Genomic DNA, 23395 nt, shown 5'->3' with positions numbered 1-23395 from the left:
CTCTACAGTCGACCTAACACAAAGTTAACTTTGCCCGGTAGCCAGTGCAGTGTCGCTTGACCCGGGTGGCCCCCGTAACTTCAAATACACCAAAGCCCAACTTCGCAAAAGCAGCTTAGCTAGCTAGGTTGTCACGGACAGAAGACAGGAGCTACCCGTCATATTCTAGCATTGCAGTACTATAAATATATAAGCTTCAACTTTACATAGACCCCACGGTTTCGTCTAAGCAAACTTCACTGCTGTATAATTTCTACCGCAAAGTTCGTAAAACCAAACTACGCAAGAAAGTCGCCATAAAACGCAAAGTATCAGCCTTACACACGACAACCCAAGGCTCGTCTATACATTATACCCATCTCGGATGGCCCATGACGCCACTCTTCGATCCCATCTACAGCTTGCCAACCTTCTTTGTCAGCTCTTCAATAGTGGTGTTGTAAACCTCATCGGGCGACGGGCTAGAGTCGATACGCACAACTCTGCCACTGTCGGCGAAGCTGTCAACCACCGGCATGCTGGTTTCAACAAATGTTCTGAAGCGCTTACGGATGCTCTCAATGTTGTCGTCTGCTCTACCACTAGTCTTACCACGCTCAAGCAGACGACGCTCGAGCTCCTTCTCAGGGCATTCGAAGAACAGGACCAGCTTAGCGGGACACACAGACTCTTCAAACTTGACAGCCTGGTCCATTTTGCGAGGGAAGCCATCAATCAAGAAACGGCCCTTTTTCTCGGCACCCATGGTCTCGGTCATGGCATTCTCGAGCAGCTTGATAGTCACCTCCATGGGCACAATCTGGCCGTTCTTGATGTAGTCGCGAATCAGGTCGCCGAACTGCGAGCCTGGCCGGTCCTGCTCAGCACGCAGGAGGTCGCCGGCTGACAGATGCGTGAAACCGTACTCCGACACGAGGCGGGCACATTGTGTACCCTTTCCAGCACCAGGACCACCGAGGACGAAGAATACGGTCACTTCGTCAGGGTTGAAGGCGGGTGTGTCGATAGCAGGAGCATTAGGCTCAATAGTCGTCGTAGGTTCGGGGGCGGGGACTTCCTCGGGGGGAGCGGCGGCTGCCGTGGCAGCGGCTGCAGCTGCAGCGCGTTCAGCAGCCATCTGGGCTCTCTTCTGTTCAGCAAGATCTATAGATACGGGAAGAGAAAGAGCGTTAGAGCATCAAGAAAGAAAGAGCAGAACATCAGTTATCTATCATCTATGATCCAGGTAAAAACGATCCAAGGAGAAAGGGAAGCTTGGGAGCAGAAAATAAGCGATGATGGCGGTGGTACTACCAATCAAGCTTTGCATTACGTTGAAACAGCATCAGCCCATCCCACCAAGCATTGGCCTTGCACTCAGATAAGGAGGGGGGAATAGCGCCTTGTCTGATAGGTTAGGCCAGCCTGGCAGGCTTCAAAGCTTGAAGCGCCTTGAGGGACCATTGGCACACAAGCTCATTCACAGGGGCTCCCAAGTATCTGACGGTAAGCAGCTATCAGCTATCAGCCAACAAAGCGTACTAGCCAATGCATAGACGGGCTGACAATAACACCTCAAGCAACCGCCTGTTCACAACATAGCATAAATTTCCATACCTTTTCGGCTGTTGACCAGCATAATGTACGCTCCAGTACCAACAACCACCACACCCAGGAATGGAAGCACGCTCATGCCATCCTTCTTTTTAGGCGCCGGTGGTGGCGACGGAGCAGCTGCTGAATACGCGCGTCGGCCAGCAGCCGCCATGCGGTTGCGAAGGACGGGCTTAGCCGCAACAGAGCCAGAAGAGCGAGTAGCAGTCGCGATAGCTGTTCTAAGGGACAACATGGTCGATAGTATTATGCGGCTCGGCTCGGATTCGTAGGAAGGGAGTTTTGCGGCCGATGAACGAAATCAAGTGGAAGCGAGAGAAGGGAAGAGGAAAATAGAATAAAATGGCAAATCTAAAAGGAATGGAAAGGAAAGGTTGCTAGTACTAAAGCTAAAGTAAGGCAAAACTGTTGTTTGTATACGTTTTTGAACGAGGCGCTTTATAGAGCCTACTAATTATTAGAAGTCCTTACAGGCCTATGATACAAAAAAAAACAAGCAAGGATTTACAAAAGGAGTTGTCATTTCCAAATCTCCCCCGTCAATTCCCTCCAAACGTTCAATGCCCAATCGCCCAAACACCCAAGAAAAAAGACAATGCGCTTCTTCATCGGCTTTCAGCCTGGCCTAGAGCTGAGGTCCGTTTCCTATTGTTCGTCGCGATGACCAAAAGACCAAAAGTATTTGAGCGTTTGTCGTCAGAACTAACCCTAACCCAATAATACACCAAAATGAACTGCATTCACGTACATAGCACTAACTTTACATTTACATCTAGACTAGAACAAGAAGTCATCTTTGGGAGCTCGTAGAATCATACCCTCAGCAGTCCGATTACCTTCACCCACCAACACCTACCCTCCCCCTCCTTTCAACCTCTTCTTAGATGGCGCCTGTAGTTCGTCTCACTGATCTGCGTGCACCCTCACCCATCACCACCATGGCACCCTCCATCTCTAGCGCACGCATGCACTCGTTAAAGTCTGATGCCTCAACCTGCACATTAACTGATTCGCTGAGCTTGCGAAGTACTTCGGCCCAACGTACTGTATTGCCCGAAGCTGTTAGCTCGTCAATGACGCCCAGGATTGCCTTCTTCATGTCCTCCTTCATGCGGCGGTCTGCCGAGCTGGTACCTTCGGTCAACAGGCTCATGTCAATGCGGCCTTGCGAGTCAGTAGCAGCTGTCTTTAGAGCAGACTTGATTAGGCGGTATGCCTCGATCACGTCATCGCGAGTGACTTCGAGCGACAGGCGCATCTTTGCATGGGCTTCTGCAAGACGAATCATCGACTCGAGCTGACGAGTGGTAGCGGTGATGCGCTTCTCAGAAGAGCGTACATCCTGGCCTAGCTTGCGCATTTCGACATAGGAATTGGTGAGTTCGGTGGCCGCAGCATCGGTAATCTTTGGGTGGACGTTGCTGCGTGCGTAAGAGATGTACATTGTCAAGAACTCAACAGGCTGTACGATTTGTTAGCATAGTGGCTCCTATATTAGCGCGTTATTTTGTAGGTCAAAGAAGCAAAAGAGCAAAGGGGAAAAGCGCAAAAAAAGTATGCTCACCATAATCTCGTTTTCCGTGGGCGCATGGTCAGGAGTGTCCTCCAAGTACAGCGATAGGATATGCTTTGCTAACCGACGGTCGGTCTTGTCATCAGGGCGGTCGAGGATGAGGTACACTAGGTCAAATCGAGACAGCAAGGTGGGAGGCAAATCAATATTCTGTGGTACGGAAATGTTTGGGTTGTACCGACTGCCAATGGGGTTGGCCGAAGCAAGGATACTGGTGCGGGCATTCAGAGTGGTAATGATACCGGCCTTGGCCACTGAGACTGTCTGCTGCTCCATGACTTCGTGTAGAACAGAGCGAGTGGCCTCTCCCATCTTGTCAAACTCATCAATACAGCATACACCACCGTCTGACAGGACAAGGGCACCCGACTCTAAAACGAGTTGCCTGGTTTCGGGGTCGCGTGTGACATATGCTGTCAAACCTACAGCAGAAGATCCCTTGCCACTAGTGTACACACCACGAGGAGCAATCTTGTGGACGTACCCCAGCATCTGGGATTTGGAGGTCGAAGGGTCACCACAAAGCAAGATGTTGATATCACCACGGTATCTAGGATTGCCGCCCTTAGTGAAGGTCTTGTTTGTACCGCCAAAAAGCTGAAGAAGGATTCCCTTCTTGACGTCGTCCATCTCATAAATTGATGGGGCCAGTGAGCGCGCGAGAATTTCGTATATGTCTGGCTTTTGAGAAGCTTCTAGGATCTTACGCTCTTCCTCGGGTGTTATCTTGCGTGTCTCGGGTATGGATGGGTTCACCTCGGTGGGCTGGCTATCGTCCCCATCCAAGATCAGGGTTGATTGGTCAATTCCCATGCGCTTCTTGTCAATCTTCTGTGCATGGACAGCATCAACATATGTCTTGTGGACGCTTTTGATAGCGCGTTGAGTGGGGTTAACCCTGACCGGACTAGCTCTGTAGATGCCGGTAATGACAACGCGGTCACCGGCTTTGCAGCAATCAACCATATCACGGTACATCATGACCGACACAGAGTGTGGAGTCTGGCCAGCAGGTACATCATCCGGGGTTTCTTGGAGCTTGAGAATCTGCTTATCCTCAAAAGTGCAACGGTTGTGCTGGATTTGCATCGAATTCTTTGCGTTACAGTTGGCATTAGGACATTCAGTGGGCTCCGTGATGCGGCCTCTTTCGTTATATGCCGAATGGCACCAGCCGCAGACATCGCACTTGAACAATGCAGTCTTCATATCCGGAATGACTGGTGTGGCACGAATAACTAGACCTTTGATAGTAATCATCTTGTCGATGTCAGATGGGTCTAGGGAGCGCATGTTGCTTATCTCATTCATACCGTACATACGGACTTGATATTGCGCTTCCTGTGCTATCTCCTCCATAGACTTTTGGTGTCTGTTGTGATGGCTAGGAACGGGTGTCGAAGCGAACTCTGAGTCAAGCTCGCTATTAGGAGTAGCCGCAGGCATATTTGCCTGATTCTGGTAGCGTTCTCTCGCGCGCTTTTGATCTTCTTGGGCAGCTAAGCTGACCATAATGTCCCTAATGCCCTGATCAAAGATTGGCACCATTTCCTGAGGGTAGTGGATGACTTGCTGTGCGAGGCTTTCAAACCCGGGAAAGCACTTGATATCTGAAATGCTGACGGGCAAAGTTTGCACGCCCATTTCTAGCATCAAAAGCATATCATCTCGGTAGCAGTAGTCGTTCGCACCTGGGGTTTCAGCAATCTCCGCGTCTGTCATGCCGTCTCTGATCATGCGCATTCTAGGGGTGAACTCCATAAGGAACTGGTGCACCCGCGATCTCGTCAACTCTAGGTTGATGGTAGTACCCCAGATCAACGCGTTGTTGCCGACATTGTTATTCTCGGCCTCTGAGTTCAACAGAGGCGTCTGTCCAGGAGTCGACGGGGGGATAAATGGAGTGCTTCCAGGCACCGGACGGGGTTGCTGACCAAACGAAGCAGGAGGCTCCGTGCGTGCGGGCCGCCGTGATTCATGGCCATAGTCGCTGCCCTGAGAAACAAACATGCCGCTTATATCGCTGTGCAGTTCCGACTGCTGGCGGATAGAGCGTCCAGGACTCGAGCTTGCGGGGTAATTGACTGGAGACGAATCTAAACCAAGAGACAATGCGGTTAGAAAGGATATTGGATGAACTTGATCGATAGACTACTTGATTCTACACATACCACGAATCGTACGCATCTGGCTGGCCCGTGGCGTCCGGTCACCCATATCCTGTGAGTCTGTCATCTGACTGTCTACAGCCAGTGGCGATGACGGGTTGGCGCCCATGGGTGCGGGAGACGACTGGTAGAACATAGGGCTGGACGCCATGTGTGAAGGGAGCCTTGGCGTTTCCGCCGCACTGGATGGGGTGCTAGCAAGCGGAGAGTTTGGTTGTCCAGGGTTCAGGCTGCTGTTGCGGCCGGAGCGGCGTGGGGTGTCATCATTGTTAGACATGGTGCAAGCTTTGCGGGGCAGGCGGTGTTGTTTTGGTTGAAATTCCTCGCCCACAAGGCTTGCGTCTCGAATTCAAGGCGGTAAGGAAAGATTTGAATAGGACACAGTAGGCAGCCTAATTGAACACTAGTAGCGATTCAAATACTGCTGGTTGTTTTGGCGACAGTGAAGTAGCGAAGCATGAGCGGTTGATCCGTAGTAGAAGGAAACGCACAATGCAGGCTATCTGGGAATTTGCTTGTAAAACTCGTGGCCTATCACAACTTTTGGTTGAGGGGCATAAAGGACAAGGGCTCTAAACGCGTTAAGAGGGGCCAAAACATGGCTCGAAGACGCGTTTTCCACTTTACACGTTGGCAGCCATGCTGCTGGAAGCTAGCACTGTGCTTATATGAGAGACTAGCGCTTTCAAACACAGTGCCTGTAATTTCCGACGACCCATAGTAAGCCGTTGGGAAAGCTTAACACACACCATGACAACAACCACGATTATATTTTAGTCTAAAATTCATTTAGTCAGACAAGTGCATTTATAACTAATAAAATACTACCCGAATCTAACTTGTGAAACACCTTGCAACAAACAAGACGCTATAGATTGTGAATATACAAGCTCTAACTTATCTCAATAACTGGTAGTCACCAAATATATGTGAATAAGAGACCACTTCACGGGCCATAGGAAAATACAAGTAAAAAACCTGTTCCCCGAGTTCATAGCTGACGATGAGGAGTTCAGCCAATAAACTCATCTTTCAGTAGTGTTTCCCACGGCTGGTTTAACTCCCACACTTTCTTCAATAACTTCCGCGCTTTAGACACCTACAAATAGTGATAGAGGTTAGTATGCTGTCTTTGCCGAGTGTGTGTTTATGTTAATGCCGTCATACGGCTGGCCAACTTACTTGCTTCATTCCATGCGCCTCAATATTATTGAAGCGGTTGTCAATTTTCTGCCGGTCTTCTCCTCGCGTTGTATTACAACCAGCTGTAAACATGGGAAATAGAATACCCATCTCGCCAGTGCCGCTGTCGCGAACCTTGTCCATGCACTGGATGATCTTGTTGACTGCATATGCCACATCTTTGTGCTCCTTTGGCTTGCCCAATGCACGCTGGTGTAAATGGACAAGGCCAGCCCAATGAAACGCCTCATTAGTAGCGAACATCTCTGCCAAGCTCGAGCGATCAACGCCTGGCCTGACATGATCACATATATGTCCATTGCGTCCCATGCTTTCCCTGAGGGAATCATCGAGGTGCTTTGCTCTTGCCAGGGTCTCTTGGTCTGGCCTCCAGTCATGGTTGATAGAACGTTCAGGGTTGAAGCGCTGAGAGTCGCTCCTGCGACACAAGTCGGAAACCCGAGCTAAAAGACGGACACAGCGTATGGTAAATCCCATTATGCAGTCGATCTCGTCCATATCTCCCTGATCATCGCCGATACTGTCATAGTATCCAACCCAGTTAGATGAGATATCCTGAGACCAGGGCCCTCCACTAAGACTGCCCAGAAGATCAAGATAGACGAACCAACTCCACAAGAAAGCGCAGCACTCGCCTTCTTTAGTGTTTTTGTTCGAACGCCACAAGTTCCGATTCATCATCAGATAACGTGCGGTGATCAAGTGTTTTTGCCAACTAATCTCAGACCCAAATGCATTGGGAGATATGACTTCCAATGAAGCCAACATAATGCTGGAGGCAAGGTTGGCGATGGATGCTTTGGAATTATCGGGGTTCAGGCCGATTTTGACTTGGGGGATAACTTCAAGAATCCATTGCGCCATTCGAAGTTCCGGCTCCTTGTGGCCCAACAGGCGAGCGCGGTGGGAAGCTAGTAGTAGGTTAATTAGTAAGGGCATTCTCGTCACAAATAGGCAACTTGAAACTCACCCGAATACGCCAAAAGCAACCGAAGCAAGTGAGGTTCCGCAACGGCAATCTCTGGCAAAACATTCCGATAAGGATTACGTTCGATGTCATCATACGGCATCAAAACTAGAAGAGAATATAGTCATCAGCATTGAGTTCTGGTTGTTAGGATATGGGATATGACTTGTGACTCAAGCTTTCAAGTTCCCACGTCCTACCTTTAGCTGTGTGGTTAAGAAAATGATGCTGTAAAAAAGCGCAAAAAGAAATTAGTAGTCAGTCTCGAGACCACGGAGCACAGAGAAGAACATAATCTCAATGAAAACGAACTGAGTTTCGAGCCTTACAAAATACTAGAAATAAAAAAGTTAGTATTTACTTTTCCTAGCTAATTCAGGAATGCACACAGCGGATGACTTACAAGTAGGTGCATAGGGTTTTCAGCAAGTCTTGGTAGCAGATATGTTAGTTATAGTAATCCCTCAAATACCGGAAGAGACGAAGTTGTCTGTATCGTAATACTAAAAGAGCAGGATAAAAAAATACTTACAAAGGTGGAAGCGGCATATACTTGCGCGGTATCACAATGCGTATAGGATCCCTATAGTAATCAACATCCTTGGTATCCATTGGACACCAAGCTGATGACACACGAATATCCTGGCTATTTGGGGGGCTCTCGGCGGCAATCTCGCCGTTAATGGGAATTTCGGAGAAAATGGCGTTGGCATCGTCGTTATTCATCAAGTCACGGTCCTTTCTACCCAAATCGAAGCCAAAGAAAAAGGTGTCATCTGGGGTTGTAGTTGCAAGTTTAGCCTCATCCCATTTTCCAATGTCACTCCATTTGACAGATATCGGAAATGCGCGCTGGGGATACTCGATGGGGTTGTCAGATAGCAGCGAGTTGACATCAAGACGTGGAACGGGGGATTGTAGTGGCGGCGAACGCTTGAAATCGACCAATCTAGAGAGGTGAGAATCATCTTCGCTACAGGGGCTGCTTTGCGCGGGAGTTCTAGGCGAGTTGTCTTTGAGATGTTCAAGCAAGCTAGGACTTTGCGAGCTATTAGATGACGGTTGCCGCGGCCGAGGATAAAATCTTTCCGTCTGGCTAACTGCTGTAGGAAGCTGTATAGAATGTAGAAGCGGTTGCGATGACTGGGGAGAAACATATTTGGCATCTGGAACATTGATATTGGCTTGAAAGGTGGAAAACATGCTCCCCCTTGGGAATGGTTGAGGCGAGCGATTTTCAGATGACGGCCTGTTTGAGGGAGACACATCAGATGAGTGAGGGTTGACTAGAGATTCAGAAGGTTGCATTGGCGCGTTAAAGTTGGTAATGGAGGATAAAGAGTGAGAACGGTGCTCTGGGGAGCTTCGCAAGCTAGATCCTTGTTGTGATGAGGATTTATTTCTGCGAGAACCCGATGGAACGGGTTGTGACAAAGACATTGCCGGCCGCAAACTTATAGCATCGGATGAGTTCATGGAAATGCTTTTTGGTTTCGGAGGGGCTGGCTGGATCTGTTTCATGTTACCCATTGCGGGGTGGTTCACAATAGTGAGCTCATGATGATTTGATAGCCGCGCCATACCGGGGTTGGATTCATTATTGAAGTCCGGAGTTTTCTTTCCCCTTCGGCTATCCCAGTTGAGTCGAATGCTATAATCACATTTTTCTCCAACTCTCTCGCAACTAAAGTTACGTATGTTAGCAATACAGGCCATTGCTGCACCAGGCTTGGCTTAACCTAGGGGTAACCGTGTAGGAAGGGTATTTACTTACTTTGTACACCGAGGACGTTCTTCGCCACACTTGACTTTGCGTCCTTTGCACGGCCTAGACAGCGTGTTAGCCTGGATATTTGTACTCACGGTGGGTTGGAAAACACCAAGTAATATTTGGTTCAGCCAACGCGGGATTTTGTGAGCTAGACTCTTACCAACACCCGGTGCGGCTCCGTTTCTTAGGTTCGGCGCCTGGCTTCTTAGGACGCGGCATTATAAAGAGGATATATGGTGTTTTATGGCAAGTATCAAATGAAAAAATAACTTGAGACAATCAGAAAAGACTATCCACATACATCCCCACAATCAGATGTGGCTTGGCTGGATAGGACGTAGTGCTAGTAGTACATGCGCCGTTTGGCAGCCTCAAAGAAGCTGTGATCGACCAAAGAAGATTGTGAGTCAGTGTAGTGTAGTGTAGTGTAGTTGTCTGTCTGTCTGTCTGGGTCGAAGGCGCGACGTCTGTGTACGGGTTCTATTATCCAGGCACGACAAACAATAGTTAAAAAGAGGCGATGCTAGAAAACAAAGCGATGGGGACTGAATCGGATCAAGACAAGTATGAAGCTTGGGGATACAATTCGAGATTTGATGAGACGGTTATCTGGAATGAAGAGGAAGAAAGAAGAATAAATAAGGGATCTAGATATAGATAGTTGGGACAGTGTGGAAGATGCCGTTGTAAGATATCCAACGTGCGGATTTGCAGCTCTATGCTCGGAATGTTGCAGGGAGGAGACTTTTATGACGGACTGCTTGCTGCACACCAAGACAAATGTCGTTTAATGCAGAGTAAGGCCAAGACAGGCAAAGTGGGTGGGGAGTGCGTCTCGAGACAGGTCTTTACTGTTCAGATGAAAAGCAAGCTGCTTCTAAGCATTTCCAGTGGTAAAAAAGAAGAAGGCTAAATAGAGAAAGACTGAGGGCTGGTTTACACTTATGTATGCAGCCTTAAGTGGGGGAGGGGGTTAAGTTGTTGGATCGTGGTTTGAGGAGAGGTGTGTGGCTGGCTATGGCAAGGCGATGTGGTAGCTATCAAGAGAGACGAGTTTTTTTCATTTGGGGGAGACGGGGAGGGGTGAAGAGGAACAATAATAAAAAGGGAATAAAAGAAACCCTGACAGGAGAATGGAAATAAGAAAAAAAAAGCTATGTTAAAAGAAAAGGAATAAAGCTGCAAGTCTAGTCACCTAGAGCAAGCAATATAACTTCATACCAAACGGACCCGAGTCGAACGGAAATTTGCTAGATCAAACAAGTCGTAAAACAGGGTATGCACGTACAACAGAAGCTACCAGTCTGCTGTAGCTGCGCGGCGGGGTGTGGCTTGAAAGAGAAGTGTGAAGTAAAGGTGAAGGATGTGATTATGATGTGTATTGTCTTGGACGTCATGGAGTCAAACACGGGTGAGCTAGTGAAGAGGGAGAAGAGGCAGAGAGATGCAAATCAGCTAGACGCTGAGTCTTAATTATGGCATGCCTGCAGGACGATGAACGATGCCCAAACCAATAAGCCTGGGTCAAGGCGACTACGAGGAGATCTTATCTCGGTGTAGAGAGAATGCCCGTTGAAAACAAAAAGATGATGAAAAAAAGGAAGGGAGAAAATTTGGTGGTGAGCGGGGGAGAAGATGTCCCTGTCCAAGAGGCAAAAGACGCGTGCGGGAAAGAGGAAAAAAAGAAAAAAAAAAAAGAAAAATAATAAAGAAGGCAGGAGAAGAGCGACCCTGATGAGCTCAAATGAGCCAGGGTGGTAACAGCCTAAAAGAAGAGCAGGCCGTGAACAAAGAAACAACGAAATAACGCTGCTGGTTTAACTTGCTCTGCAACTACTCCATTTGGCGATGGTAGGCAGGCGCATGCCCTTTCGAATGGTAAAAGCAAACGGAGAAGTGGATACCCAGGCCAACCTCGTTTCTTCCTACCCTTCTTCTGCTTCGCTTCTTTTCCCTGCCCTTTCTTTGCTGATCTGCCTTGCTCCTCCTCTTCTCCTCTTCTTGCTCTCCGTCCTCTCCTTCCTGATTCCCTTCCTGCGGATTACGTGCATATGGGCTCGCTACCTGTGAGATGGAAGTAAAATGGCGATTTATTCTACAGGAGAGACTTCAGGGCGACGATCATATCGTATCATGCTATATGAAGCTAAGTAAATATCCCAAGTAGCTATGCGGGCAGCTGATACAGTCGCCAACAATGGGCCATGGCCGACCTCCCTTGGTGGTCTGGCTAGTTGTCTGTCATATAATGGGGGCGTAGTATTGCCATGCTGGCAGATGGTTGTTGCGGAATAGAAGCGTCTAATGCTACGACCGCAGAAAAGTCACCTCCATGTCACCTGTATCTCACGCTTTGCTGTGTACTGTCACTTTAGGTAACTTGCGGACATTTTTAGTGGTGCTATAGCTGGGATCTGGCTTTTTTGCGGCGATTGACTAGCCCCATCTTGCTGCTTTGCTGACAGACAGATGGGCGGCGGGTTGGAGGACTGTGTTGGCAACTAACTGGCTATGCCTGCCCAACGGAGCCAAGGGCAAAAGACAATAAAAAGGAAGGGAAGGAAGCAGGAAGAGAAGAATAAGAGAAGAGAAAAGATGGAAAATGGAAGCATGGTATCTGCGCTACAGGCAGTACTGGCGGGTACTTGCAAATACACGAATGCAAGTACCAGGTACCAAGTGCATAGTAAACTGTATAGTAGTGTAGGCCCTCTAGCAGACACTGGCTAGATAAGCCCCGCCCCGCCCCACCCACTATGAAAGCAAGAACAGAAAGAACGCAAGTGGGCGGCCCAGCAAATGCGTGCTTGCTCGCCAGATTTCAAGATGGCGAGAGCTCTTAAATGTCGATGCTACTACCTGCCTTCCTCTAGCCAAGCTATGCTGCCGTTATACCGCCACAATACACCCGCTTTTTATGCAAATGTGCACATTCACGTGCAGCCACGTCACATATCCATATATATATATATGCACAGCACAAATGAACGACACCCTTCCACCCACTACACCTATGCACGCACTCATTCTCCAACAAGTTGGTTGATCTTGTCACAGCTACAACAGCCGATTTCCCCGTACACATGCTGTAGCAAAACCCTACCAAGCAAAAAATTAAAGTACTCTGAAGGGGGTAAGAGATGGCGGCAGAACGAGACCCTTGTACGGGTGAGGGAAAGCGACAAGAGGAGGACCAAAAAGAACCCGCTAAAAGGGCCTCAAAAAATGGACCGTTGCTCACTAAAGATGAGATGAAGTTTGACTTACAAGCCACTCAGTCTCTCGGAGACTTATACAGTTATTTATCTCTGACCCGGCCAAGTCTCGACTCCTTCGCCATCAGATGAAAAGTCCTTGCACAGTTTGCTGCATCCCGTACATACACAAATATAATGGCTAGATAGGCGGGAGTGAATATAAGCAAGGCACTTTAGCCCAATAAGTACTTTTTTGGGGGTTTTTTTCCCCTTATCCCCTACAGCTAGCTTAGTGGCGTCTTTGCAGGCATTTCAAAACTGGCCATTGTTCATTTCCCACTTCTCGACAATAGGAACAATGGGATTCTAGCTCCATCGCCCGCCCCACAAGAGCACTACAACAAGATGCACATTACACATTATATAACCACGCACAAATCTGTCATTTGCGTGCACATACACTCATGCACCAAGATCCAGCACGCTTATGCTGAATCGCCAACCCAGGTGTCTATGCCAGCCAGTGTCTATAGACAGCAGCCTATCCACACATACGCCTAGATACATGCTCAACACCAAAAGTTGACAGGCCCTCCACCACCAACTTTGTCAGTATTTAATGCAACGCTAGTGCGCATATGAAGCGGTCTGAGAGCTCAAGCAGGAGCTGAGGCATCAATGACAAACAAACGCTACAAACAAACGAGCATGTCTTGAGCACAGCTGTATTCGGAAATAAAGAAGCGTGAAGATCGAAACAGGCACTATCCTGCCTGTTCGTAGTACCAAGCAATCACCGTTTACAAGTGAGAAGTAAACAGTCCAAACCCAAAGGCGGCTAGCAATCCAATGAGCCACAGCCAAATTTTCAGGTAGAGCCCAAAGGATGACGTAGGTAGTTTCTCCCCTTGCCAAGGCACGCGGAAAGGCATGAGAAAGAAAAGATGGGGCACAGGGCAAATACGAGGGATAACTTGCGTACTGGGCAGCACCACTACAGCAGCCCATGTATCTTGTATCTCGACCAGTCTAGTTCGCATGTCATAAATAAAGACAGTCAGGGCGTAACGAGCCGGCGATTTAGTGCTTCCTTTTCTCCCTACGCTCCGAGTGTTGCCGTAACCTTGGCTTTTTTCCTGGCAACCCTTCTTCCTTGCACATTTCCGCATAGTCGCTTCGGGCATCGACAAGACCCTCCAATGCAGACCAGGCCCCCCGACGTAAGGTAGAATTTTTAGAGTTGCATTGAAGATAGGAAGATGGGAGGAGAGGATGCAGTTTTTCATACCATGTTTTCTTTTATTTCGCGTATGTGGGCGAATGGGCTGTGTGTATTTATTTGCCGTGCCAGCGCTATCTTGGTAGCATGCAGATAAAATGCTGTGGCGTGCGTGCGAGTCGCTAACCCTTACCATTGCATCTTCTGCTCATTATACTACAAACGAATGCAAACACAGCGGGTCTCGGGATAGTTGTGTAGACTTCGAATCGCATCTGCGCATATAGGAAACGAACGCCGCCGGCGATAGGGGGTGCTAGCAAACGGAGGGCAAAAACTCAAAGAGTGCAGTCTTTGCGTGGGGCGGATCGCGCACGTCGATGCGTGAGATACGGAGTATTGTGGCGGGCGGAAGAAAAAAGAGAGCCCCTGGGAAAAGCTGGGATATAAAACATACACGCCACTGCGAAGATGCAGGGAAAGGATGGTTGTTGTCACAAAAGACAACTGCTGGAAGGCCAAAAAGAGGGCTCTTGTGATCTCAGTCTACTCTATCACTTTGCTGGGCTGCTTACTTGTGATGGCTCCTTTTATACAGACACACGGATATGCTTAGCTTGTCTTGCCGCTTCTTTCCTGGCTAGCTCATTCAGCTTCTTTGAGACGGACGGGCCTAGACCGTCGACTCCAACCAAAGAAGAAGCGTAAACAAACATACGACTATGACCAGGGCCTTGCGGTCCATAACCGAGTTTTAGTTCTACCCATACTTCTTATGTATGCTATCCCATGCTCTAATGCATGCATGTGGGTGTGCGAGGAGGGGCAGGAGAGTAGGCAAAGACTTCTTTCTTGGAAGACTGTCAACACCGGGTTTGCGGATCCCTACCCGGCTAGGCTTGTGACTCTGCAGCAGCCTGGCTTATGATGGTTAGTGCTGGGCTTGAATTCAAGCGTTCCATTTGGCCGCATTTCTCAACCGAATTTTTCTCCCTCGTTTCCCTCCTCGTTTCCTCTTTCCTTTCCATGTACCTACATTCGTGGGCAGCCGAGCAAGGTTGAAGAAAAAAGAAAGACTAGGCCTAGAATCTTGCCACTCGAAGTTTCATACCGGGCTAGCATCACTAGCTGTATGGGTCTAGGTGCAGGTTCATGTGCTACTTAAACTGCATGCTGCTATTAAAGAAATGCACTTAACCTCGCAGCCATGATTGTGGCTGCCCACATCGTGCATGTTTCATCATGAGGACTAGACAGACGGGGGGCTAGACAGCAGGCCAGGCAAAGTGTTTGGATGTCTTATGACTCTGCTTCTCTCATTTCCCCTCTTCGTCGGCTGCCCCTCTTTCAAGACCCTGACGAAGCTGCGCATCTCCCCGTGTGTGCAATACATCTACCACACTCATCTCTAGCAATAGGGTGACAATACCTGAGTCTTTTGTGAGTGATCCGTCACCTCGGCCGCTTCTAGACTGTGTACAAGTCATTCACATCATTTGTTTGTCCGGCAAGATAGAGCCTGCACTATCACCGTGTCGGATAGACAGACAAGCAATGGCCCGCTATCCCCGCTCTCAACTCTGCTTACCTTTTACTCGTTATAGCAGCAACCTGGCTTGCCTTGCCTTCCTTCTTCCAAGTCTCACATGGGGTATTCCAGAAAATAACATAGGCCAATAACAATACAGGGGATAACAAAAACAAGGATGAGTGAGTGCAAAAGTATGTTTTGGATATGCAGCTAAGACCCAACTATATTAACGCCCGCTCTCTTTGGCAAATTATAGGACATCAATGCTGAGGATTTTAATGTCCTCGACAGGCTTTCCCTCCGGCGAGCGTTGTGTGCGTGTCTTTTCAATCTTTCGAATCACATCGAGGCCTTGTGTTGCGCGGCCAAAAATGGTGTGTTTTCCATCCAACCATGACTGCATCAAAGAAAATCATAGATTAGCGTCTCCATCCATCTGCATGCACATAGCCCAGAGCTGACAACAAACAACTTACTGTTTTTTCTGTCGTAATGAAGAATTGACTGCCGTTTGTGTTGGGGCCTGCATTTGCCATACTGACGGTAAAAGGTCGGTCATGCTTCAGTGTGCTAAACTCGTCTTCAAACTCACCGCCCCAGATGCTTTCGCCACCGGTACCGTCACCTAGAGGATCGCCGCATTGAATCATAAACTTCTCAATGACACGATGGAAGATGGTGTTGTTGTAGTATCCGGATCTGGAGTGAGTAACAAAGTTCTCTACAGCCTTGGGGGCCGCGTCGGGGAATAGTCGGATTTGAATATCGCCAAAGCTAGTGTGAATAACGGCGCCAGTACCAGATTGCGCTTTGCGCTCCTTTTCAGCCTTGGCCTTGGCATTGATTACTGTTGGCTTTTCGTTCTGGACATCCCGTGTTGACTTGGATATTTCAGTTTCATTGGTGAACATGAAGAACCGCACTTTGTTGATTCCCGTGGCAAAGAGTATTGGATCGCGAATCTCAGACTCCTGTAGTAGCGGGTTACTGGAAGCGCCCATTTCAACAGTTGTAATTCCTTTTTTTTGGGGTTGCCCTTGGTAGATGGCTAAATTGAGCGGGCGAAAGTTTTCGTCCCGGGCATATGTTTTGACAATTTGGTTGGTAAACGTGTTGACAACCTTGATGCCGGCTACAGATCCGTAAAAGATGAAATGGCCAGACTCGTCGAAGATGATATTAGCTTTGTTTTTGAACGTGTCTGACTCAATCTCGCGCTCTATGGCTAGCCGTCTCCCAAATTCAACCGTATCGAGACGATCGCTGCCTGATGCTATTTGTTGCTGGTCCTCCAGAACCTGTAGCGATTCGTCATATGCGCGGGAAAGCTTGCCGCTGGCAAAATCGAAAATGCGAATCTTGCGGTCTGGTAGGGAAAAGATTGCAAATTGTTTACCAGTAGGGCTCATGGTTAGTGACGTCGGCGTTGATTTGGCTTTGCGGAAGGCAAATAGGTCGGTCGAAGACTTGAATTCAAACACGTCGCTCGGCTTCTCGAAATTGCCCCCTGGCCGCCAGTATTCAATCATTCCCTTGCTATCCGAAGAGACTGCACAGTCATACACTCCATTATATGCGATCAATTCCACGGGGCTTCGGTGGAGAGATGAAATGGTATGAATGGGATCGTTTTTGACGCCTCGGCCGTCGTATATGTGTATGAGGGGCTTCGATTCGTCCGATATGGCTAGCAAAGGGACAGAAGCTCCCTTTCTGTGCACCCAACAGAGTGTTCGGGGTGTATAGCCAAGTTCTATCATGGCAAGCAAGTCGAACGTGATGACGTCAAAGATCTTGAGGGTGTTGTCGTTTCCACATGTCGCAAAGCTGCGGCCATCGTCACTAACGGAGACGGCGCGGATTTCAGAGGCATGAGCTTTGAATTCCTTGACAAATTCTATGCCTTGTGCAACTTTTTTCCAGAATTTGACTACGCCGTCTATGGAAGACGTGATGAGAAACTCAGTAATGGGCGTCATAGTGACAAACAACAGGTTGTCCTTATGCATGAGTGACTTGGAGTATTTGGTCGAGGCAGGCATCGAGGCGATATAGACCTTTTCGTACTTCAGCGTGCGGCGTTTCTTCTTTGGGCCTTCAGAAGGCATCTGGGGGCCCATATCGTCGTCGGAAGAGCTGTCATCTTCAGCAAACTGCGAGTGGTTACGTTTTGCAGCAGCTTCGTCCTGTGGCACAGCCGACATTGTGATATTACTAAGGCAAATTCGAGAAAATAAAAAAGAAACAAAAAAACGATGATGCGATGGGTGCAATACTAGCAAAAAAGATGTAGTCAAAAGCTTCCAGGTTACTATGGCTGCAGCTACCATCAATGGGCCGTGAAGCCTTGTCTAATCTGAACTGATAAGGGCTTATCGCACCAATGGGCTACATTTGCCCCACAAAAAACTTTAGGAAGGCTACTGGCCTAGGAAAAAAAAAAAAAACTTGCGAAAATATAGAAATAATCTATCTGCATCTTCTTGATACCTGCTGCAAATAGCCTGGCCTTATCGCAAAAGCCCATTTCCCAATGTCTTCTAAGAAGTACCAGGAACCCGATAGTGGTTCGGAGAACTACTTTTCGGACTCTGCCGAGTCTGATTTTGGCGGCTTTGACCAGAACAGTGATGATGATTCCATGAACAAAGACCCCTCAATGTTCACTAAAGACGCCGTGGAGGAGGAACTTGAGCGTCTGGTTCTGGGAAACAGCTCTGGGTTCCGCCGCCAGCTTTTCGATGATCTGGAGGCATCTGCCACTGCCGAGGCTGGAATGCAACTCACCACGACCTCGAAGAACGACGATGATATTGAAGAGCTCGACGACTCGGAACTGTTCGACTTGGACTTTGCGACTACTGGTGAAAAGAAACTGGGCGGTGCGGCTGTGGAAGGAGCCCTGGCTCCAGCATGGGAGGACAGCGACGATGAAAGAATGACAGTGTCCTTAACCAGCGCTGCCAGACTGCGCAAATTTCGAGTGGCCGGCGAGGACGATACAGTCAATGGTTCTGTATACACCGATCGACTGCGGCAGAGCTACCTGCAGTTAAATCCCATGCCGAAGTGGGCTCAATTTGGCCAGGCACAAGCGGCTAAACGCCGCAGAAGGCAGTCGTCTGATGCTGAAGGCTCTTCGGATTCTGAAGTAGACGACGAGTATGGCGCTCTGCCTATTGACACGTTCCTGCGCAATGCTGGTCAGCTGGGCAGTATCAACTCAACAAAACGCCGGAAATTGCGTCCCGAGGTTCTCGACATCCAGCGCTCGCGCGATATCCCCGACACACACCGTGGTGCTGTCACAAGTCTTTCGTTCCATCCGCACTTCCCTATCCTTCTCTCATCTAGTCCCTCTTCCATTCTTTTCCTGCACCACATTGATCCCCAGGCCCACCCAACGCCCAACCCGCGCCTAACGTCAGTGCAGGCTCGTCAAGTTGATGTGCGCCACTCTGAGTTCCGGTACCCTGCTGGTGATAAGGTGGTTTTTGCCGGTCGCCGTAAATATTTCCATAGCTGGGATCTCGAGTCTGGCGTGGTTCAAAAGACAACGCGCGTATATGGACACAGAGAAGAGCACAAGTCAATGGAGCGTTTTAAGCTATCCCCCTGTGGCCGGTATATGGGTATCGTCGCCTCTACGCGCAAGGGTGGCGGTGTAATCAACGTGGTTGACACCAACACTAGTAACTGGCTCGCTGCTGCGCGCCTGGACAGTCGACATGGTATCGCCGACTTTGCATGGTGGAGCACTGGTGATGGCATGACAATCTTGGGCCGTGATGGCCAAGTTGGAGAGTTCAGTATGGTGGACAAGCGCTTCCTTGGACTGTGGAGAGATGAAGGCTGCGTTGGCGGCATTGTTCTAGGCCTAGGTGGTCATCAAGGTCCAACAGAACTAGGTGAAGATGGCTGGGTAGCCATTGGTTCTAGCTCTGGTATTACCAACATCTACAATCGCGGTAACCTGTTTACTCTTAACGAAGAGGGCGATATTGTCATGACCACCCGGCCTACCCCCACCAAGGTTTTTGAGCAGCTAGTTACGCCAGTAACCACCATTAGCTTCTCACCCGATGGCCAGTTAATGGCATTTGCTAGCAGGGAAAAGAGAGACGCTCTACGTTTGGCCCATCTGCCTAGCTGCACGGTTTATCGCAACTGGCCTACGGCTGACACTCCGCTAGGTCGCATCACGGCGGTATCATTTAGCTCAGACAGCAAAACGCTGGCGGTCGGGAACGACAGCGGCAAGATCCGAACATGGGAGATAAGAAACTAGAGGCGAAAAGGAAGGGGCAGCGGGCACACATTTGGTCATGATTTAGATGATTAGTTTACGGCGTTTCCTTTTGCATGTGGCTTTGAAATAAAGAGAAAAAGTACAATTGCATCAAGACAACATCTCTCATGTGTAAAGTGTCGTCGAGATTTGCTCGTGGGTCTATAACACCTTTCCATGGAGAGCATCGGGTCAACACTACCCACACCTAATCAAGCATCAGAGGGGAGCACCTCACAGTGACTCACGTAAGGAAAAAGCCCTTCAAGCCCTCTCTTCTAATTTTCTTCTCAGCATAAGGGATTTCATCGACCACGGGCCATCCAGTCCGTATTGCTGCATATATACCGAAGCTATGGCCTACTATTGCACGTTCGTATGTCTAAAATTCTCCAAGCAGCCAAGTTCAAGCGCAAACCCCGCAGCCGGACCTAGAACTCAAATTTGCCCTCTAGGCACTTGGACCGGATTAACTACACTAGGCGAGGACAAAATTGAGCAGTTCTTTGTCGCAGCTCCGAGAATGTATTCTTGGGCACCAACAAGGTCTGTGATGTTGCTTCTCGAGACGGCTTGCACTGTAGATCGGCTAATGCCGTGGAAGGCCCCCTTGGGAACTACATTCCATCCACACTACCGGCCATTTTAAGCAAGCCACTTACGACTGCAGCATTTCTAACAACGCACATGCTTGGCCTTGACCCAACTCCAGCGGCTTCGCTCTCTGCATCATAGACACCATGGATGTGGAAACGGAAACTTTGATGCATAATCCACGTCTTGAAGCATCATGTTCTCTTAGTTGACTTGCATATCTGGATATATTGGGCTATTGCCAGGCAGAAAGCGGGAGATATCGGACCGCTGGTAGGGCCTTTTCGATGGTAGAAATATCCGGGTGTGATTAGGCGGTGGGTTGTTGGACAGAAGGAGATGGGGAAAGACAGCCCAATTATGTAGATGTGATCGTCGGGTTTGTAGGGTTACCATGCATAAATAACCCTAAGCGGATAATGTTGCCCAAGACCTTTGTTCGGGCTAGGTGTGTGGTGTGAAATGGTGAAATGCAACGTTCCTCAGGTCTTGTCTAGCTCGATAATGCAGCTGGCCTACACCGAGCTATGTGTTCAGAAGGAAGCGGCCGCTCTGCGTTGTATGCTTCCTGACCAGCTGTACGTGCCGTCAAGAAGCATGCCTCTCCCTGGGGCTTGCATAAGTCCCGGAGCCGCCATGAATTGCAGCAATCCTTTTTGGCCCTGCCTACAGCTAGTAACTAGACTTTTTGTGGGCGGGAATTTGTCTACTGTGTGAGTTCAATGCAGGCCGGGTAGACGGCTGGATATAGTACTTAGCCTAGGTAAGAAGTACATGGTATTATCACATGTACGCTGCGGACGGCTTAGGCCGGCTTGAGTGAAGCTCTGTTTTCCCTTTGTTGCTCTCATACTTTCCATTAGAGCATAGTAAACCACCCTTTGGCGACCTGGATGCTAAGGTTGATCCTCGCATTTTGAACTATGACATCATGACCAACAATAGGGTCCCGTAAAATAAACTGCTGCCAAAGTGGGACACATGGTTCTGAGAATGGACAAATTGAATGCAGAGTGGAATAAACCGGAACGAAAACGAAAAAGAAAGAAGAAAAAAGTCACGATGCGATGGAGCCAATGACTCGTTTGGGATTTGGCTTGTCTGTGTTCCTTAGCAGATGGCGAATATATGGTCAGGTTCTAAATGGAAGCATATGCATGTAGCGAGGCTGTTAACGTCAATGTTGTGACGAATGGTCTTTGATATTCCTGGCCCGGGCCATCAAGAAGAAAGGGGAGAAATTGGGACTGCCTCGGTGTAAAATATGAGTGGTCTGACATTTTGGAGGAGAGAGGAAAGCTTAGATACGGGGGAAACCTGATATGAATTTGGGATAAAGCGACCACCCTATTGGCTGGGCTTTCAAGCAGGACGTCTCTCTCCCTCCCCAATATGACTATCAACTGCGTAGTTGGCTTTCACGAGCAAATTTTGCTTGGGAAAGGATTGAATCAGCAAGAGATGATTGAAAAGAAAGAGGCTGGCGCTGCCTTTTTGATAGACTAAAGTGGCGGGTAAAAGTTTTATCGCCGTAGTGTTACTCAAGACCCTAGTAGGGACGACAAGGATGCGAGGTCTTGGAGGCAGAGTTCCGTGTCTAGAAAGGGGCTTGCCAAAATCACACGCATCTTGCTGATTTTGGGCATACTATTCTATGTGTAGGCACATATAGTCCCAGACCGGCGCTGGCGACTGCCTGCAAGGGGAATTCTTTTATGTATCGGTACCACTGGAAGCTGTAAAACAGCCAGGCTGAGTTGACTGGACTGTCCGGGGATTTGTCCTTGGCCAAGAGCCTGAGCTGCATAAATTTTGAGATTGTGCTGGTCAACAAGTTGACAACTCATGATGAGCTGTGTGTCGTATAAGTGAGCCACGAATCTCAACAGGGCCTGAATAAGGCTGTACGCCTGACTCTGAAATCATGCGAGAATGTGCTAGCTCCTAACCCTTGCCTCGACTTGAAGGTCAGGCAGCTGGGGAGAGATCGCGAGACATCTGAACTAGTCTAGTGGGGATGTTAGTCACTTTTGTCTCGCCGGAAATGGGATCTTACACGGCCATTGATCGGTTGGTCTCACGTTATTGCGCTTGTGCCATATGTTATCAAGGACAAGCAAGCTAGAGGACGCTGAGATAGTGAACAAACCTGTAAACACGCCTGGACAGCACCCTGCCATTCTCGTTGCGACAGAGGCACGGTTGATCTGTTGATCACACGTCATATCAGGTGCTTTATATTGTAAGCCCCTCCCTCGACGACAAAGTACAGGGACCGGCCTGTAGGCCTGTTTTCCATCAGAGCAGACTGATGTGCCAGATGCAGACCAAAGTATAAGTACATACACGCAACAGCCAAGGGCCCGGACTCTTTGCGCTGGGCTTGAATACGCAGTTGCACTACTTGAGGTAGTGTGTAGCGAATGAAAGTGTCTCATTTGGAGGCTTACACACCACCAGCCAGGGCCTGCTCTGGCAATTAAACCTCTCGCACTGGGATCCTTTTATCCAAGGTGCGCGCTGAGCTTTGGGAACCTGAGGACAGGATAAATTTCAAGGCCGTAATTAGTTAGCATGACAACATACCATTATGATTAAAAGAGAAGGGCGACTGGCCCGGGTCACCGGATAGACTGCTGGACTGCTGGACTGCCACGGCTTGGAGGCAGCCATAATGAAATGATAAAAGAAGCAACCACCCAGGCCTAGATGGAGTTATTGCCTTGGGTGCTTCTTGCTCTTGCCGCTTTCCACCCGCATCCACCGTGGCTTTGCTTCCGTCCCCTTTTGTCCTTCTTCCGCGCTCTTTCCTACTATTGCACGCCCAAGAACTTTCTGCCTGAAATTCCCGCTGCTCTGGGCCTTCTTCCATATCTGACAGGACAGGCATAGCCACAGGCTTTGAAGACACCTGGCTGTCTCTCTCCCACTATACACCATAGACAGACAGATATGTAGAAGGCTCTTGCTACATGCGATCCAGCCCAGAGTTCACCGCCATCTTGCTGTTCTGCGAATAACAGCGGCTCTTTCCCATCCTTTGAAACCTCCTCCTCGCTGGGTCTTTCTTTTGCCTTTCTTTATTTTCTTTCTTTTCTCTATTTTCCTTGCTTCCCTTGTTGCGCCTGTTTCTTTGCGCACAAACTTCCTTCTACCAAATCAGCCGTCTTGTATTCTTGTATGTGACAAAACTAAAGCCCGACCTCCTTCCTTTTCCTGTCGCAAAGTCCACTTTTGGCCATTCGCATCCCCTGCATTTTTTCTCTTTTTCCAGCGCTCTAGCTTTCTAGC

The 23395-nt window shown here is 48.8% G+C and overlaps 5 protein-coding genes across 5 annotated transcripts; 1 reads left to right on the top strand and 4 right to left on the bottom strand.

The window, feature by feature from the left end:
* Positions 1-394: 394 nt before the first annotated feature.
* Positions 395-1828, bottom strand: HOO65_030924 (Uridylate kinase; the record flags this gene model as incomplete). Its single annotated transcript, XM_071002185.1, has 2 exons — positions 395-1143; positions 1597-1828. 2 exons carry the CDS (start codon positions 1826-1828, stop codon positions 395-397), a joined length of 981 nt encoding a protein of 326 aa, XP_070860603.1.
* A 645-nt stretch (positions 1829-2473) lies between these two features.
* Positions 2474-5611, bottom strand: HOO65_030923 (DNA replication licensing factor mcm4; the record flags this gene model as incomplete). The annotated part of the gene is made up of 3 exons (XM_071001840.1): positions 2474-3055; positions 3158-5262; positions 5338-5611. The coding sequence occupies 3 exons, from the start codon at positions 5609-5611 to the stop codon at positions 2474-2476; spliced, it is 2961 nt and encodes a 986-aa protein (XP_070860602.1).
* An 841-nt stretch (positions 5612-6452) lies between these two features.
* On the bottom strand, positions 6453-9494 carry HOO65_030922 (c6 zinc finger domain containing protein; the record flags this gene model as incomplete). The annotated part of the gene is made up of 8 exons (XM_071001848.1): positions 6453-6464; positions 6517-7448; positions 7508-7612; positions 7705-7732; positions 7908-7935; positions 8037-9188; positions 9279-9332; positions 9436-9494. The coding sequence occupies 8 exons, from the start codon at positions 9492-9494 to the stop codon at positions 6453-6455; spliced, it is 2370 nt and encodes a 789-aa protein (XP_070860601.1).
* A 5978-nt stretch (positions 9495-15472) lies between these two features.
* On the bottom strand, positions 15473-17426 carry HOO65_030921 (Peptidyl-prolyl cis-trans isomerase cyp15; the record flags this gene model as incomplete). Its single annotated transcript, XM_071002025.1, has 2 exons — positions 15473-15619; positions 15699-17426. The coding sequence occupies 2 exons, from the start codon at positions 17424-17426 to the stop codon at positions 15473-15475; spliced, it is 1875 nt and encodes a 624-aa protein (XP_070860600.1).
* Positions 17427-17755: 329 nt separating this feature from the next.
* Positions 17756-19510, top strand: HOO65_030920 (uncharacterized protein; the record flags this gene model as incomplete). The annotated part of the gene is made up of 1 exon (XM_071000523.1): positions 17756-19510. The coding sequence occupies one exon, from the start codon at positions 17756-17758 to the stop codon at positions 19508-19510; it is 1755 nt and encodes a 584-aa protein (XP_070860599.1).
* Between the last annotated feature and the right edge of the window lie 3885 nt (positions 19511-23395).

Source organism: Ceratocystis lukuohia, assembly GCF_044167205.1.
Source record: "Ceratocystis lukuohia strain C4212 chromosome Unknown Supercontig3_pilon, whole genome shotgun sequence".
Taxonomy (NCBI): Eukaryota; Fungi; Ascomycota; class Sordariomycetes; order Microascales; family Ceratocystidaceae; genus Ceratocystis; species Ceratocystis lukuohia.
Note: the sequence above shows the minus strand (reverse complement) of the source record. Positions and strands in the feature narration are given on the sequence as shown.